At 40.5% G+C, this 14,958-nt stretch overlaps 1 protein-coding gene and 1 non-coding gene across 6 annotated transcripts in view; both read right to left on the reverse strand.

The window, feature by feature from the left end:
• CORIN (corin, serine peptidase) overlaps positions 1-14,958 on the reverse strand; it is a 278,076-nt gene that overhangs the window by 156,885 nt on the left and 106,233 nt on the right. For all 5 annotated transcript variants that reach the window (XM_067036047.1, XM_059067269.2, XM_067036046.1 and 2 more), the window contains exon 5: positions 8,294-8,475. In XM_067036047.1, coding sequence (XP_066892148.1) covers positions 8,294-8,475 — 182 coding nt within the window. The remainder of the gene's footprint in view (positions 1-8,293; positions 8,476-14,958) is intronic.
• On the reverse strand, positions 5,319-5,391 carry TRNAG-UCC (transfer RNA glycine (anticodon UCC)). The gene has a single exon. It is a non-coding gene; the product is annotated as a tRNA-Gly (tRNA).

Genomic DNA, 14,958 nt, shown 5'->3' on the forward strand with positions numbered 1-14,958 from the left:
GGTTTCCCTCTCCTTTCCAGCTGACTAAACTCTTTTTTTGGTACCAGTTTATTTTTCCAACTACTAATAGAATAAAGGCAGTTTTCTTAAAAAACAAACAAACAAAAAACCAACTACCTGGTTCTATAAAGATGTATCTGCTATGATTAAATTGACCACTATGGGGATATAAAGTTGAATATAGAATTAAAATAGATGATGTTTTGAATTGTTCAGGATGTGAATTATTGGCATTCTTGTTCGAGTGGTCAGACTGCTTATTGACCAAAATAGGCCTAGAGCTATGAATTAATAGTTACATAAATTGAAAAAATCAGACTTTTTCTGTGTTGCTAAAAATTCCCACATTTTATCGTAATCGGTAAGACCACCAATGTGAATTTCTGATTGCAAGGCACAATACTGACAAAATGTGAATGCCCTTGGTCTCCAGCCACTGAACGAAATAATATTCTGTAAGACGCACAGGGATCAACCTGTGATGTTGGGTTTCTGAGTTCTCAACCTCTAAGCCATGCAGCTAACTTGGAAAGAGAGTAAGAATGAATGAATGCAGGTGAGGGAAGGACACCTCTATATTTCAGTTTTAGGAACCACTGTGCCACCGCAACCAAAGCAGTATCTGGCAGAAAATAGAAACTAATCTCAAATGGTCTATAAACAGAAACTACTGAGCCCAAAGAGAACAGGTAGTATTTAGGCTCAACAAGAAATCTGTTTTATTGGGCACTGCTTTTTTATGCTGGGCATGTAGCAGAGCGAAGTGAAAACAAGGCTGTGGCTCTCATAGAAAAACATTGGAAATCCACAAGATGAGCATTTCTCATGGTTCACAGATGGAAAGAAGTTATTAGGGACATTAAATGATTTTTAAAACCTTCAAGTGTCAGTTCACGGCCAAATGAAATTCAAGTACCAGACAAGTTGATCATACAGTTTATTAAGAATTCTTCCAAGTCTTCAGCTCTATCACCACCCAAATAACCACAACAATAATGATAACCATTACTCACACAGTTTCTCTTCCTTCCCTCATCTTTGGCCACTGTCCCTAACATGCCCTATGTTACAGCCCAACAGACAGGTGCTTAAAAGAACTGAGAGGGAATCTCTGGGGGAAGAGCAATGTAGGCAGAGTAGCGGGAGCCTTAAGAGCTAAAAGGCAAGCTACCAGAGAGAAGTCAGAGAGGTGATGGGGGCCAGATAATGTAGGGCAGTTGTACAACTCCAGGAGGTTGTTTACCTTGAATTCTGTGTGACTGATGCTCCCCTGGAGTTGTGTGATGCAATGATACTGATTGAGGGCCCTGAAGGTTGTAAGGATGATGGCTTTTATACTGAGGGAGATGGGAAAACTTGGAGAGGAGAGATGTGAACATTTAAAAGATCCCTTTTGCTTCTCTATGGAGAAGAGCCTGCCAGGGCACAGGGATGTAGCAAGGATGCTAATAAGGAGCTAGAAGGATAATCCAGGCAGGAGTTGAGGTGACTTGAGCCAGGTAGTGGCTGTGGAGGTGGTGAGCACTGGCTGGATTATGTGTATGTTTTGACAGTAGAGATGGTAAGATTTCTGACAGATCAGATATGGTATGGGAGAGAAAAAGAAGAGTAAAGGACAACCCAAGGTCGTTGGCTGGAGTAACTGGAAGAATGAAGTTGTTATTTACTAAGGTGGGGAGGGCTGGGAGAGGAGCAGGTGTGGGGCAATACCAGGGTAGTACCTGTTATGCTTGACACACCTTGTAGACACTCAAGTGGAAATAACTAGAAGGTGGTGTGTGTGCATGTGTGTGTGTACCACAAGCATACGTGTGTATGCAAGTCCAGAGTTCACAGGCTGTGCAGGCTTGAGATGCACATTGGTAGATGTCAGTGCCTGGTGGTATCTCAAGTCATGAGCCTAAAATTAGGTCATCAAAAAGAGGAGAGATCCAAGGACTGAGCCCTGGGGCACACCAGCTTTTAGAGAGAAACGAGGAGGAAACATCAAACGAAGTTGAAAATAAGTGGCCAGAGTAGAAGGAAGACCTACCTGGAAACCTAGAGAGTTTATCTTGGGGGGAGGGAGTGATTAAATGTGGCAAATGCTTCAGGATGTACAGTCAGGAGAAAACTGAGAACTTCCCATGGAATTCAGCAACATTCACGACAATCCCTGGAGACCTGGAAAATAGTAGCTTTGCTTGAGAGTTTGGAGCAAGGACTTCGGAATATGAGTCAGAAGCCTGGGGAAGTGGAATAATATTGATGAAATATCAATACAGATTGATATTTGATGAAATACAGATTTAAGAGTCATCGGTATAAAAAAATAAAAAAGAAGTCATCAGTACTTACATGGCCACAATCAAGTATGAGGTTTCCCAGAGAAAATGTATAGATTGTTGAGACTAGACTAGAATCCTGTTAAATACCAATATTTAAGGGGTCAGTAGAAGAAAAGGATAGACTAGAGTGTGGCCAGAGTGGTAAGAAGCTGACCAAAACAGAGTAGTGTTTTAGAAACCAAAAGAAAAGAGAGTGCTATAGATGAAGGAGAAATCACCAAGGATGAAAGCCTCCCACTGCAGGGCGCAGCCAAGTTTTGTATTTCCTCCTGCACAATCCCATGTCTCTGCTCCTATAGAACACAGTACTTATGGGCTATAGTAGATCCTATCAGTTTCAAAGGCTAAAGGAAGGAAGGGCATTCCCCAGCTACCTCACCCCTCCAGTGGGTTAGTTCTGAGTCATATGTTATGCACTATTTCCCAGATTTGCCTGTGAAATTAAGCTCCAGGTATCCACGATGGTAGCTGCATTCACTTTACCTTTAGTGGCCACCTTCCTTTCCCTGAAGCACCATCCCACTCCTCCACTCTTCCATGCCTTTCCCAAATATAAGATTTGTGCTCAAATCCTTGTCTCAGGCTCTGCCTCTGTGCTTATCTGTCTATCTCTCCACTGACCTATGAGCACTTTAAACGTATGCATGCCATCTTCCCTTTCCAGTTCCTGGTGAACTATGTGGTCCATAGAACATGCTTCTAAATGTCTGTTGGATTGAAACACTTACATTTGCATAATGCATTATGGCTTCCAAAATTCTTTCAAATACATTACCTCATTTACCCCATAAAACAGTTCTACCCCTGCCCCCAGGTATTATTAATCCTATTGTAAAACTGAGGAAACAGAAGCAAAAAGGGTTTAAGAAACTTGCTGAAGACCACACAGTTATTAAATAAAATAGCCAGGGCTTGAAAAACAAGTCTTCAGATCTAAGTTTGGTGCCCTTAAAAGAAGCATCTACATATGGAAGAAAGAAAATGTTTTTATAATTTAAATTTTAAATAATTTAAAATTATACATGTTGGGAAATTTGAAGTCCTAGGAAAACCTCATTATATTTGACTGTTCATTGGAATGAAAAGTGCATGGCTAGTTTTTAGTAACTCTACCATTCTATCTATAATCATCTATCTCTGGCAAAATATTGACACTAAGTACCTCAAAGAAAGAGTATTGAATAATTTTCCCGAGTGAATTCACAATTCAATAGGAGAAATTCAGAGTATATATTTTACCAAGATCTTGAGACTACAATTTTGCTGCTAATGCACTGAAGTGGTTGCTCTCAGCAACCAAAGCTAGGAAAGCAAATAAGATACTAGGAAAAGGAAGAGGAAAATGAAAGAATGAATAGCTGAAGTTTCTTTCATGGCAGCAGAGATCTCTTTAGACCCACAGAAAAACTATTTCATAACTTCTTTCCATATACAATTTCAGACAAGGTAAAGGATTAGTCAGAAAGCTCAGAGTGACTGACGTACCTTGACTTTTAACCCTCTGAGTTCTCACAACTCAACTATTGAAACCTACACAAATGTTTATTTTAAAAACCTCTGAAGAATAGTTCCCACAGCACTATCACGTTAGCACATTATTTACTTTACAGGAGCTGGTATCAATATAAGATAGAAAAGATAAGACGACTAGGTATCCTTCTGTATGAAAACAAAATATCTTTGGAGTTATGACTGATTTAAAAGATGCTATGAGAAGATGAAGTGCATTTACAGAGCTGTGCGCTGGGGAAAGCAGCTGTTACAAGTTTTGAGTTTTGGCTTGACTCAGTCTGAAAAGACATTTTGGAAACTCTTGTGAGAAGGGGGCTGTAACAGAGGGTGGCATTCAAGGATTAATAATTGAATCCCAGGATGGTCCCAGGATGAAGACAGAGCCAGGGGAACTGTTTTAAAACAACTTTGGAATTATCTTCCTGAACCTCAGTTTCCTAATTTATAAAATGAAGACGATAATACCTCAGAGATTTACTCTGGAAGCAAAGTGAGCTAACAGCTGTGAAAGCACTTTGGAAAGGAGAATGGGGTCCATAATGTAAAAGGGGGTTACTGTTTTCTTGGGGCAAATGATTTGACAAGCTGGAAGGAGAAGACTAAGATGGGAGTCAACTTTTAATCATCGTTTGTTTCATGGGCTAAGTTGGCACCTGTCACCCAACACAGGTTCACAGTACTGAATGCCTACCCCAGAACACCTCTTCGGTTCCTCTGTGCCAAGTGGGACCCTTCCTCTTTCACACATCCAGAACTCCTTTATGTGACTGACTCCACTTCTGCTCCATTGACATTTAACCTGTGTTTCCCTATCGTTTCTGTCTGACAGCATATTTAGATGGAGTCACTAATGTTCTTTTTACATTGTCTCTCACATATAGGTATACCAGATCAGGTTTAACACTCCTTAAAGGTAGGAAGCATGATAGGTATTACTATTATTATTATTATTATTATTATTACTACTACTACTAGAAAGTACCTTGCAAAGCATCAAGGCCAAACCAGTGTTTCTCAAAAGCAGCACTATTGACATTTGGGACCACATAGATTTTTTGCTGTAGAAGCTGCCCTGTGCATTGCAGGATGTTTAACAGCGTAGTGGGTCTCTACCTGCTAAATGCCAGTGGCAACTCTTTCTGTCCTCAGAGTTGTGACAACCAAAATGTTTATAGACATTGCCAAATGTTCCCAGGTGGAGGCTGCAAAATCATCTCTGGTTGAAAACCACCACACTAGATGGATGTAAACCAATATTATGGTCACTGTAATTAATTTTTTCAGATTACCTGGAATAATGCTCACAACTGAGTAGGTACTCAATGAATTTTTACTGAATAAATGAAAAAAGGAGAAAAGGACTTCATTAGTTATATTCATAACTGGCCCTACAGCATAAACCCTTATATGACTAAGATGATATTATAAAATATATATATATATATTTTTGGCTGTGCTGTGCGGCATGTAGGATCTTAGTTCCCTGACCAGGGATCGAACCTGTGCCCCCTGCAGTGGAAGTGCAGAGTCTTAACCACTGGACTACCAGGGAAGTCCCTAGAAATTATATTCTTATGCTTACACAAAGATCACAGCTGACAGTAGCTTTCTCCCTAGCACATGACCTATGAATACATCTATGATGGTTAGCATCCTGTTTATCCATCAAGCATGAGATAGAAAAAATATTTCAAATTCTAGGAAAATATTGCATCAAACACCAATTAACAGACCCATTTTCAGAGAATTAATTCTACATGGGAAAAAGTAGTACATTCAAGAATTATAAAAAAGACTGACAAATAGAGAATCTCAGATGAGTGTACTTAGGAAATTTCTGTTCTCTTAAAACATAAGTTTTTTAATATAAATGTTTCATCAATCTTCCAAGATCTTTTCCAAAGTCATCAATCTTTTCCAAGATCAGAAGATTTGTACTATCTTCTGATATTTGGGGAACCTATGTGAGGTGGCATTTCATCTGGAGCTATTAAAGAATACTGATGTTACTTTGATCTTTAAGAACTGATACTTTTGGACCATCGTGTTAAGGAATACTGATGATATTTCTTATTTTCAAATTTTCTCAGTGGATTCTTAAATCCGGTATCAACAGGCAACAATTTTCAAAGAAGCACTAATAAAGTGTTCTTATCAAAACAGGGGCAAATGTAGCTGAAAAAGAAAAGAATCAAGATACACTCACTCATCCTTCTGGTGGCTTAATGCATATACAATCTTTTGGAGGGAATCATAATTTAGCAGCAGACCTCCACTAAACAGTGTGTTAAAAAGAAATTAAACAAACTTCTACTTTTGGCTAGGATGTAGTAACTTGTGATAAGTCAGTGCAACCCCCCCATCAAGTAAAACTAGAAAAGCCAGATAAAGCACAAGAAACATCTGTTCAAAGGCCTCTGATAGCTGATGAGACCATTAGGAGGTAAGTGGCTGAGATTCCAGAGAGGAGGCAACTGTAGAACAAACAGTCTACATTCTATGGATGCTTTTGCCCCTTGGATCTTGCCAATTCTTGGCATGGTGCTAGAAACTGAGAACCTGGACACAGGGCCACTGCAAAGAGGGAGAGAAGCCAGTAGAGCTTTTGGCAATCCCATGGGGGTGGAGAGACAAAAAGCAGAGTTTTGGTGCTGCCAGAGAAGCAGGGTATTAACGGGCCAAGGACATAGTGGGAAAGGAGACACAGAGAAGTGGAAGGATTTCCCCTCAAGGCTTTTGCGGTAAAGAACAAGAAGCTAAAGAGGCAGAAAACCTCTGCAAAGCCAAGTGGAAATCCAGCAATCTTATTCTGAGAAGAAAAACATTACAACTAGGGACTGCCAAGGTGTTTAGAATGCAGTAAACACCTTGGTTTCTCAGTAAGGCTCACTGGGGAAGTGCACCCTCAGAATGGAAACAAACCAGAGGGAAATGGAGCCTTAGCAACACTGCCTTATAAACAACAAGCAAAATCAGCTCAGTCTCTGACTGGATCAAGGTGGTCTGTTCCCACTCTATGTGCCTGCCCTGTTGCCCCCTGCTGTCAGCCAACAGCCTTTAGATATTTCAAGTTTAGCCTCAACTGCAGAGCCTCACCCAAGGGCATACCCTTCCCAGGAAGGACCACAACCAGTGGCTGATTGTGGGGATATAAAGACCCGGCTGTCTGGACCCAACATGGAACAACTCCCTCAGTCTGTATGTGCCCCAGAGCTCCCCATGGATTTAGCCAAGCTTCAGTGTGCCTGGATCACATTTCAACTTCTACCTCTACCCAGTCCTGCTTTCTCTCCCTCCTTTACAAGTGCTGACACTTAATAAATACCCTGTACAACAAACCCCATCTCAGTGGCTGCTTCTGGAAGACCCAGCTTGTGACAGCTGCAGAAGTGGTCCAAGAAAGCAGGTGATATGATAGGGTTATTGATATGGATTACTCACTGCTGGGATGGCAGCGAAGTTGCCATCATTGATGGAAGGCAGAGATAGACATTCCCTGGTAGACATTCCCTGGTATAAGGGGGTGGTCCAATTGCTAAAACCCTTAACAGAGGTGAATTGGAATAGTCCACCTATGGAAAGGAGTGCACTGAATGGGGTAATTTACCAAGTGTTTGAGAAGTAACTATAAGGACAATGAATTGGATGGCTTTCAGCTAAGCTCAATTTCCTAGAAAAAGATAACTCAAAGCTCCAGGCAACTGTAACTCATGTGGGAAAGCCAAAGGGCCTTCCTCATAATTTGGAAATAGGGGGCTTCCCTGGTGGCGCAGTGGTTGGGAGTCCGCCTGCCGATGCAGGGGATACAGGTTCGTGCCCCGGTCTGGGAAGATCCCACATGCCGCGGAGCGGCTGGGCCCGTGAGCCATGGCCGCTGAGCCTGTGCGTCCGGAGCCTGTGCTCCGCAACGGGAGAGGCCACAACAGTGAGAGGCCCGCGTACCGCAAAAAAAAAAAAAAAGACATGTACGAGAATAGTCACAGCATCACCATTCACAGTAGCTGGAAACAACTCAAATGTCTATCAACAGTAGAATAGAAAAATATACTGTGATGGAAAATATATTAGAATACCATAAAAATGAGAAGGAATGAACCACAAGAAGATGAAAATACAGTGAATCTCTCAAACATAATGCTGAGCAAATGAAGTTCAACACAAAAGGCATGCATACTGTACGATTCCATTGATATCAAGTTCAGAAGTTGACAGAATTACCTAAGCTGACAGAAGTCTGCATAGAGGTCTCTTTTGGGAGGATCAGGTCACTGGGAGGGGGCTTGTGTTTCTGGGATGCTGTTAATATTCTATTTCTTGATCTGGGTGCTGGTTACATGGGTCTGGTCACTTTGTTAAAATTTGTTATACCGTACACATTATTTGTATACTTCCTTTCATGGACGGTATACTTCAATAAAAAACTTTTAAAAATGCAACAAAATGCAGACACCTACATTGCTTTTCTTTTTCCTGCTGTGGTGAGAAGCAAATCCTGCTGACATTGTTGTTTTCACTTTGGTTTCTAAACTGGGAGCATTTGAGGAAATCGGGCCAGGAGGCATTCACCATCCCCAGGACTGATTCACAGCCCTCTTTTGCAGACTCACAGAAGGACCTACAGGGCAGGAGTCCATGACTAGAAGAAAAGAGAAAGATAAAAATTAATGTTTTTACAGACTATTTCTCAAAATAATAATTAAGCTAAAGCAAAGTTGGCCACCAGGGCTGCAATATTATCTTAATTTATATTTACTACAGTCAACAACTTGAACTTCTACCTTCAACACTGTAACAAGGATTTCAGCCACCCTACTGTCATGATTCTAGAGGGAGTAAGCTAGTTCCATAACATATCATCTAACTGTCTCCTGTGGAAGCATTTATCCCAAATGATTTTTTAAAATATGTCTTGTGCTAAAGTAGACCTGTCAACCAAAACAGAGCTCTACTTACTATCAAAAGGAGTAAATTAACATGGAAATGAATGCCCCCAAAATGGAAAGGCAGAAGTAGGTCACAAAATAGGTTAATCTCATTTCTTTATCATCCCTTTGAGAAATTCAAAGTACCTCTGAGAGGCAGCCAGAGAGAAAGCTGTTCCTTAGCCTCCACTGCCTCCCTGGAAAAGAAAATATTGTACAAACAAATGGCAACTCTGAAAATCTGTACAGTTATTTATCTTTTCATTTCTATGTTATCTTCTGCAAAATAGAAAAACACAAACAACTGTCCATTAGCAGTAAAGTAATGACGCCCTGGAGTCTGTCTTTATTCATCTGACATTCAAACACTCCTGGATCTGCGGCTCTGTGTCTGGGGACAGGGATGCTGCAATGTCAAGGCCACGGACTTGTTCTCTTGCAGACCCAGGAGGCTTTTTCTACTTTGCAGCTATAGACTGCATCTCTCACCCTGGCTGGTCATCTAGCAAAGGCATCTCAAATGATTTTAAGAAAACTGGGAAAGAAAATATACATGTCAGTCAAAGCAAAGCACACACTTCACAAATGTAGGGTCAATAAGCTATTGCAGAATCATACAGTATCAGATCTGTAAGAAACCTTAAACAACACCTCATTCAACTCCTCCATTTAAGGTAAGTTCAGGGAGATTCTGAGACACATAGCTTCCTAATGGAAGAAGCGGGAAGAGAATCCAGATGTTCTAACTTTCAATCCATGCTTTATCTACTGTTGCATATCATCTATTCTCATATAAGGATCTAATAATTAGGCTTTAAGAACTTTAAAGAGTAATTATAATTCCCCATTCAAATTTCTATGGATCACAGAAACATAATGGGATGTGCCAGTCACTGAGTTAAAATAGAAGTGATTTGAGTCTGTGAAAGAATCTTGGGAGTGAGATCTTGTTATATGAAAATGTGAGAAAGGGGTACTCAACAGTTACATTCAGATACAAATATTTTTGACCTACTCAGAAACTCGCCTTAAAACTGGGTATCTTTTAGAATCCTAATATTCACATAACTACATTAATATGTAGCTAAATTTGCTAGTGAAGTTGTGGAAAGATGTTTTGCATTTGAAAGAATTCGCTTTAGAACATAAAATAAGAATTAGTCCAGGCAAGTGTTTCAGTGTAAAGAGGACACCTGACTGCCATTCAGGAAATATATTAGATATTCATAAGATGGAAAGTATCGCTTAAATAACATTTTTTTAAAAGATGTCCTTTCCTAGATCTTATTCTAAAGACATTAGAGACTATATTTTCTCAAATGAAACTGGGGAACATGGTTGAGGAGTGTGGAGAACACAGAATTCCTATGCAAATACTTATACTTCACTAGGCTCTAAGTGCTACTACACATGCATTAACTCATTTATTTCTCACTACAGCACTGTAGTACTGTACTGTATCATAGATACCATTACTATCATCCCTAATACACACAAAAGGAAACTGAAGCACAGGAAATATGAGACTTGTCCAAGATCACTGAGGTAGTGAGTATCACAGCCAGCATTTGAACACAGGCAGACTGATTCAAGGACTATTAACTACTCTATTACATGTGAGTCCTTACTTTAGGAATGTATGCTCCAAAAGCATAGCTCAAGGTTAGTTCAAAATTTGATATGTACTTTCCCGTGGACCAACCATATACACAGTGGTTGGGTTCTCCCTTCACTCTACAAACTCCTAGTTAACCTTCAATGAGTCAGTATTTGCCTAAGGGGCTAAGGAACACTAGGAAAGGGTGAAGGCATTTCTCTTTCTTTTCCAGGTGTGAGACAGCCCACAATAAAGCTACAAAATAAGCTAGGCTTGGCTTCAGCATTCTTCCTTGCCTCCTAGTCCCTGACCTGTGTACTGACACCATCCTGTCCAACCCCACTCCAGCACCCCACCTGGACAGCCACCTCCACAAGAGCATCACTTGCTCCTCAACATTTTCTTCCCTTCCTACAATCAAAACTATGTTCCCCAAGTGAGCTGATCACAATGAGACTTTCAAAGAAAAGAGCGGAAGATAACACAGAGTAGTACATAATAATAGATAGACACTTAACCCTTCCAGAGGTTTTTTGCATCATTAGAAGATTGCTTGCTGGAGCAAAGGAATCTCTAATTGATGGAATTCCAGGGGCCATTTACAGAGGGAAAAATTCATCCAACATTGTCGGATGGGGGAGTCACAGTGAAGTTGAGTAACACTTGAGGCCCAACTCTCCCGAATGATTCCTGGACCTTTTCTCACTTTTGAACCCACATATTCTTTGATCACTCCACATCTTCTCTCAGAATCTTCTATGGTAAGAGCAAGGAAGGTTCATGCAGGGGCCCAGCAGACTGTTTTCATGTTCTAAAGCTGGGTCTTTAATTCAGAAGCTGACTTCTTGTCATTGACTCTTACCAGAGTCATCTTCTGCCATAAAGCATAAGCTGTCCCCTTAAACTTTTCACGCTGGCCACTTCTCACTGTCTGATCTTGTGCCAACAGTTCACTCACACCAAGACTCAGCTTCCTCATTTGAAAAGTGAGGGGGTTGGAAGAGCTGATTTTTCGTGGTCCTTTTACCACTACCATTCCGTAAATCAAAATTCATTCTTTAACACAATGCTTCTCAGAGTAGTGGTGATAATCCCACCAGCTTTGCTAAATTTCAAAAAGGTAACATTTTTTTCTTGAGACTTGTTCTGGGAACATAGAGAGACATTAAAATACCATTAGGCTTTCCATTCTAAAAATAGGGCCTAAGAAAAATGTCTAGAGTGTTTCCAAATAGCTCTCTTAAGAGGTGTCACCAACTGAGACCCATAGGCTTTAAACTGCTGGATAAGGACACGTGAAATAGTGATAGAGTATTAATAACCAGCAGCCCTTTCAAACCCTGAGCAGAATGAAGAGCCATTTGTTCTTGCTTTGCATGAAATTCCAGTGCCTACGAGGGATTGAAGCATTTTGCTTTTCATCACATGGAACAGTGCCATGAGACAGACCACACTATTTTGAAATATAAGTGCTGATATCCAAGCAACAAGCAGACTAACATCTGAAAACAGTGGAGGGGCCAAACTGGGTTACCAGGGTACTATTTTAGGAAAGATGGTTACTTTAAGTGATGTGTGAAGTGCATTTGGGGTTGTGCAAAAGTCCCTACAACATTTCAACTCAAGCTTAAGCAGAAAATTCTTTCCTCACCTCTGTAATTATGTGTTGAAACAAATACATACAAACAAATATAAAAAACTCTATTATACAGTAATAGTGAGGTTTATAGGGGATTTTTACTAGGAAGGCTACTCAAATTATTTATCTACAAAAAAATTGTAGATTTTACCTATATAATTATTTTGGAGACAAAGATGTTTAAGATTATTTTTAAAACACCTTTATTGGAGTATAATTGCTTTACAATGGTGTGTTAGTTTCTGCTGTATAACAAAGTGAATCAGTTATACATATACATACATCCCCATATCTCCTCCCTCTTGAGTCTCCCTCCCACCCTCCCTATTCCACCACTCTAGGTGGTCACAGAGCCAGCTGATCTCCCTGTGCTATGCGGCTGCTTCCCACTAGCTATCTATTTTACATTTTTACGTATACAATTTTAAGCAAATTCATCTACTAAAATTTCTATATTTATTTACAAAAAATTAGACATTTTTCTTTATTGTACCCTTTGACCAAAATCTCCCCATTCCCCTCCCCCACAAATTTATAGATTTTTATCAGCAAAACGGTTCTGATAAAGACATAAAGTTAAAATTATTGAATAATCTACAGCCACACAGTAGGCTTATATAATAGCTAATGGATTTTATGTTTTATAAATCACTTTTTTCTAACTTTTTACTTTTTTTATTGAAGTACAGTTGATGTATAATTTTATGTAAGTTACAGGTGTACAATATAGTGATTCACAATTTTAAAGGTTATACTCCATTTATAGTTATTATAAAATATTTGCTATATTTCCCATGTTGTGCAATATATCCCTGTAGCTAATTTTATCTAACTTTTTACTTTAAACTACTTTTAGAGACTTACAGAAAAGTTATAAAAACAATACAGAAAGTTTCCATATAGCCTTTATCCAGGCTCCCCCAAAGCAAACATCTTACATAACTACAGTGTAATTATCAGAACCAGGAAATTAACACTGGTACTAAAGTAAAGACCCTATTCAAACATCACCAAGATCTCCATTTAGGATCCCACACTGCATTTAGTTGTCACTTTTTATTTCTGACAAACTAACCTTTAAGTATATCAGAGAAGCTCAGGATTTAAAATTCTTCTTCCATGGGGCGGGGGGGAAGAAGAATTTTTGTGACAGGCAGGCTTTAAGATGGCCCCCAATGACCCCACCTCCTGCTATTCATGCCCTGTGTAACCTCCTCCCCTTGAGTGTGAGCTGGCCTAGTGACTTGCTTACAACCAACACAAGGTAATGGGATGTCACTTCCACCATTAGGGTACATAAGACTGTGACTCCTCTCTCACTAGCAGATGCTCTCCCTTACCAGTTCTCATGAAGCAAGTTGCCATGTTGGGTAGGTCTACATGGCAAGGACTTGAGCCTGGCCTCTGGCCAACAGCCAGCTAGGAACTGAGGCCCTCCACCCTAAAGGAACTGAAATTCTTCCAACAATCACATGAGCCTGGAAGTGGATCCTTTCCTAGGCAAGCCTTCAGATAAGACCCCAGACCTGGCCAACACCATGAATGCACCCATATGACAGACCCTGAAACAGAGGACCCAGATAAGACACTTCCAGGTTCCAGATCCACAGAAACTGAGATAACAGTTGGGTGGTGTTTTAAGCTGCCACATCTATGGAAATTTGTTACACAGCAATAGGTAACTAATACACTTTTCTTTGATACATCACTTGGTAAGAGGCATGTTACTGAGTTAGATGTATTATTTATTGATGAGACTTACATAATCATTTTTTTAAGAAAGTTGTAAATTTGTCTTTGTAGGCCAAGCTGTTCAGTGAACAGTGCTCACAAAGTCATAGTCACCAGGAACACCTAGAGCTGCAGACCTTAGTCATGAAGAGAATGTTAACAATGGAAGGGTCTTGCTAGATAATGTACTACTGTTTCCTCCTTTTACATGCAAGGAAATAGAAACTTTAAACGATCTCATAGCCAGATGCTATGATGCCAGCCCAGTGCTCCAGAATGTCTCACCTAGCTGACCTCTTCTCACAAACAGGAGTCACAGATAACAAAGGAGCATAAATCCACAAATCATACAGGAACATGAATTCGTCACCACTGCTGGAAAACACAAAAAACAACAGATGACTTGTTTTCTCTGTGATGGGCCAACGGCATCAGCTTCCTACGTCTGCACTGTTTGGTGGCCTCAAGAGACCTCACAAGACGTATGGCTTAGTTGGGGTACGAGAGGAGTAGGGAAGAGATTACCTTGGTTCCCAGCTTCATTAGACATGGGGATAGAAAACTGTGCTAATGAACACTTAATATGTGTCACTGTCTCACACCAGAAGAGAAATCATGGGAGAAGTCAAGTTATTTTTTGGTCACACTGGTCTGAAAGTCTTTAAAAACCAGGGTTTTTCATCATCTTCATTTGTAATAGACATGGTTCTAGCAGGAAAGAAATGACTCACTGAAGTAGGACTATTGCAGAGTATTTAATGAAAAGGTCACTTATGAAGGTACTGGCAAGGTTTAGAAAAACCAACCAGGGGTAGTGCAGCATGCGGGGACAGGTTGCCGTTAGCATCCCAGATTCAAGGGACAAGGGGAAGGAGTAGTTATTGGAACTCAGAAAGAGCTGTATGCAGAAGGCTGCCGGATAGGAGCCAGAGCCTCCCACAGTGGGATTCAGGCAACTTCTAACTGTGTAACCTGGTAAAGAAGAAACTAGGGGATCATGACCCAACCTGTCTCTCTTCCCACACTCTGATGTCCTGGTGGTGGCTCCCATTGGCTGAGCCCCACAGGAAGCTAGGAAGTAGCCACTGTTGAAACCAACCTGTGGGGAAGAGTGGGCTGGAGGAGGGTGGGAAGTGGATAAGGAGAAGTAAAGGAGAAAGAGCCAGCATATGACCGCATGCCTCACACCAATAGAAGCTCAACAGATACTTGTCAGGGGACAAAACGCAG

The sequence above is a fragment of the Kogia breviceps genome, chromosome 6, assembly GCF_026419965.1.
Source record: "Kogia breviceps isolate mKogBre1 chromosome 6, mKogBre1 haplotype 1, whole genome shotgun sequence".
In the NCBI taxonomy this organism is placed as follows: domain Eukaryota; kingdom Metazoa; phylum Chordata; class Mammalia; order Artiodactyla; family Physeteridae; genus Kogia; species Kogia breviceps.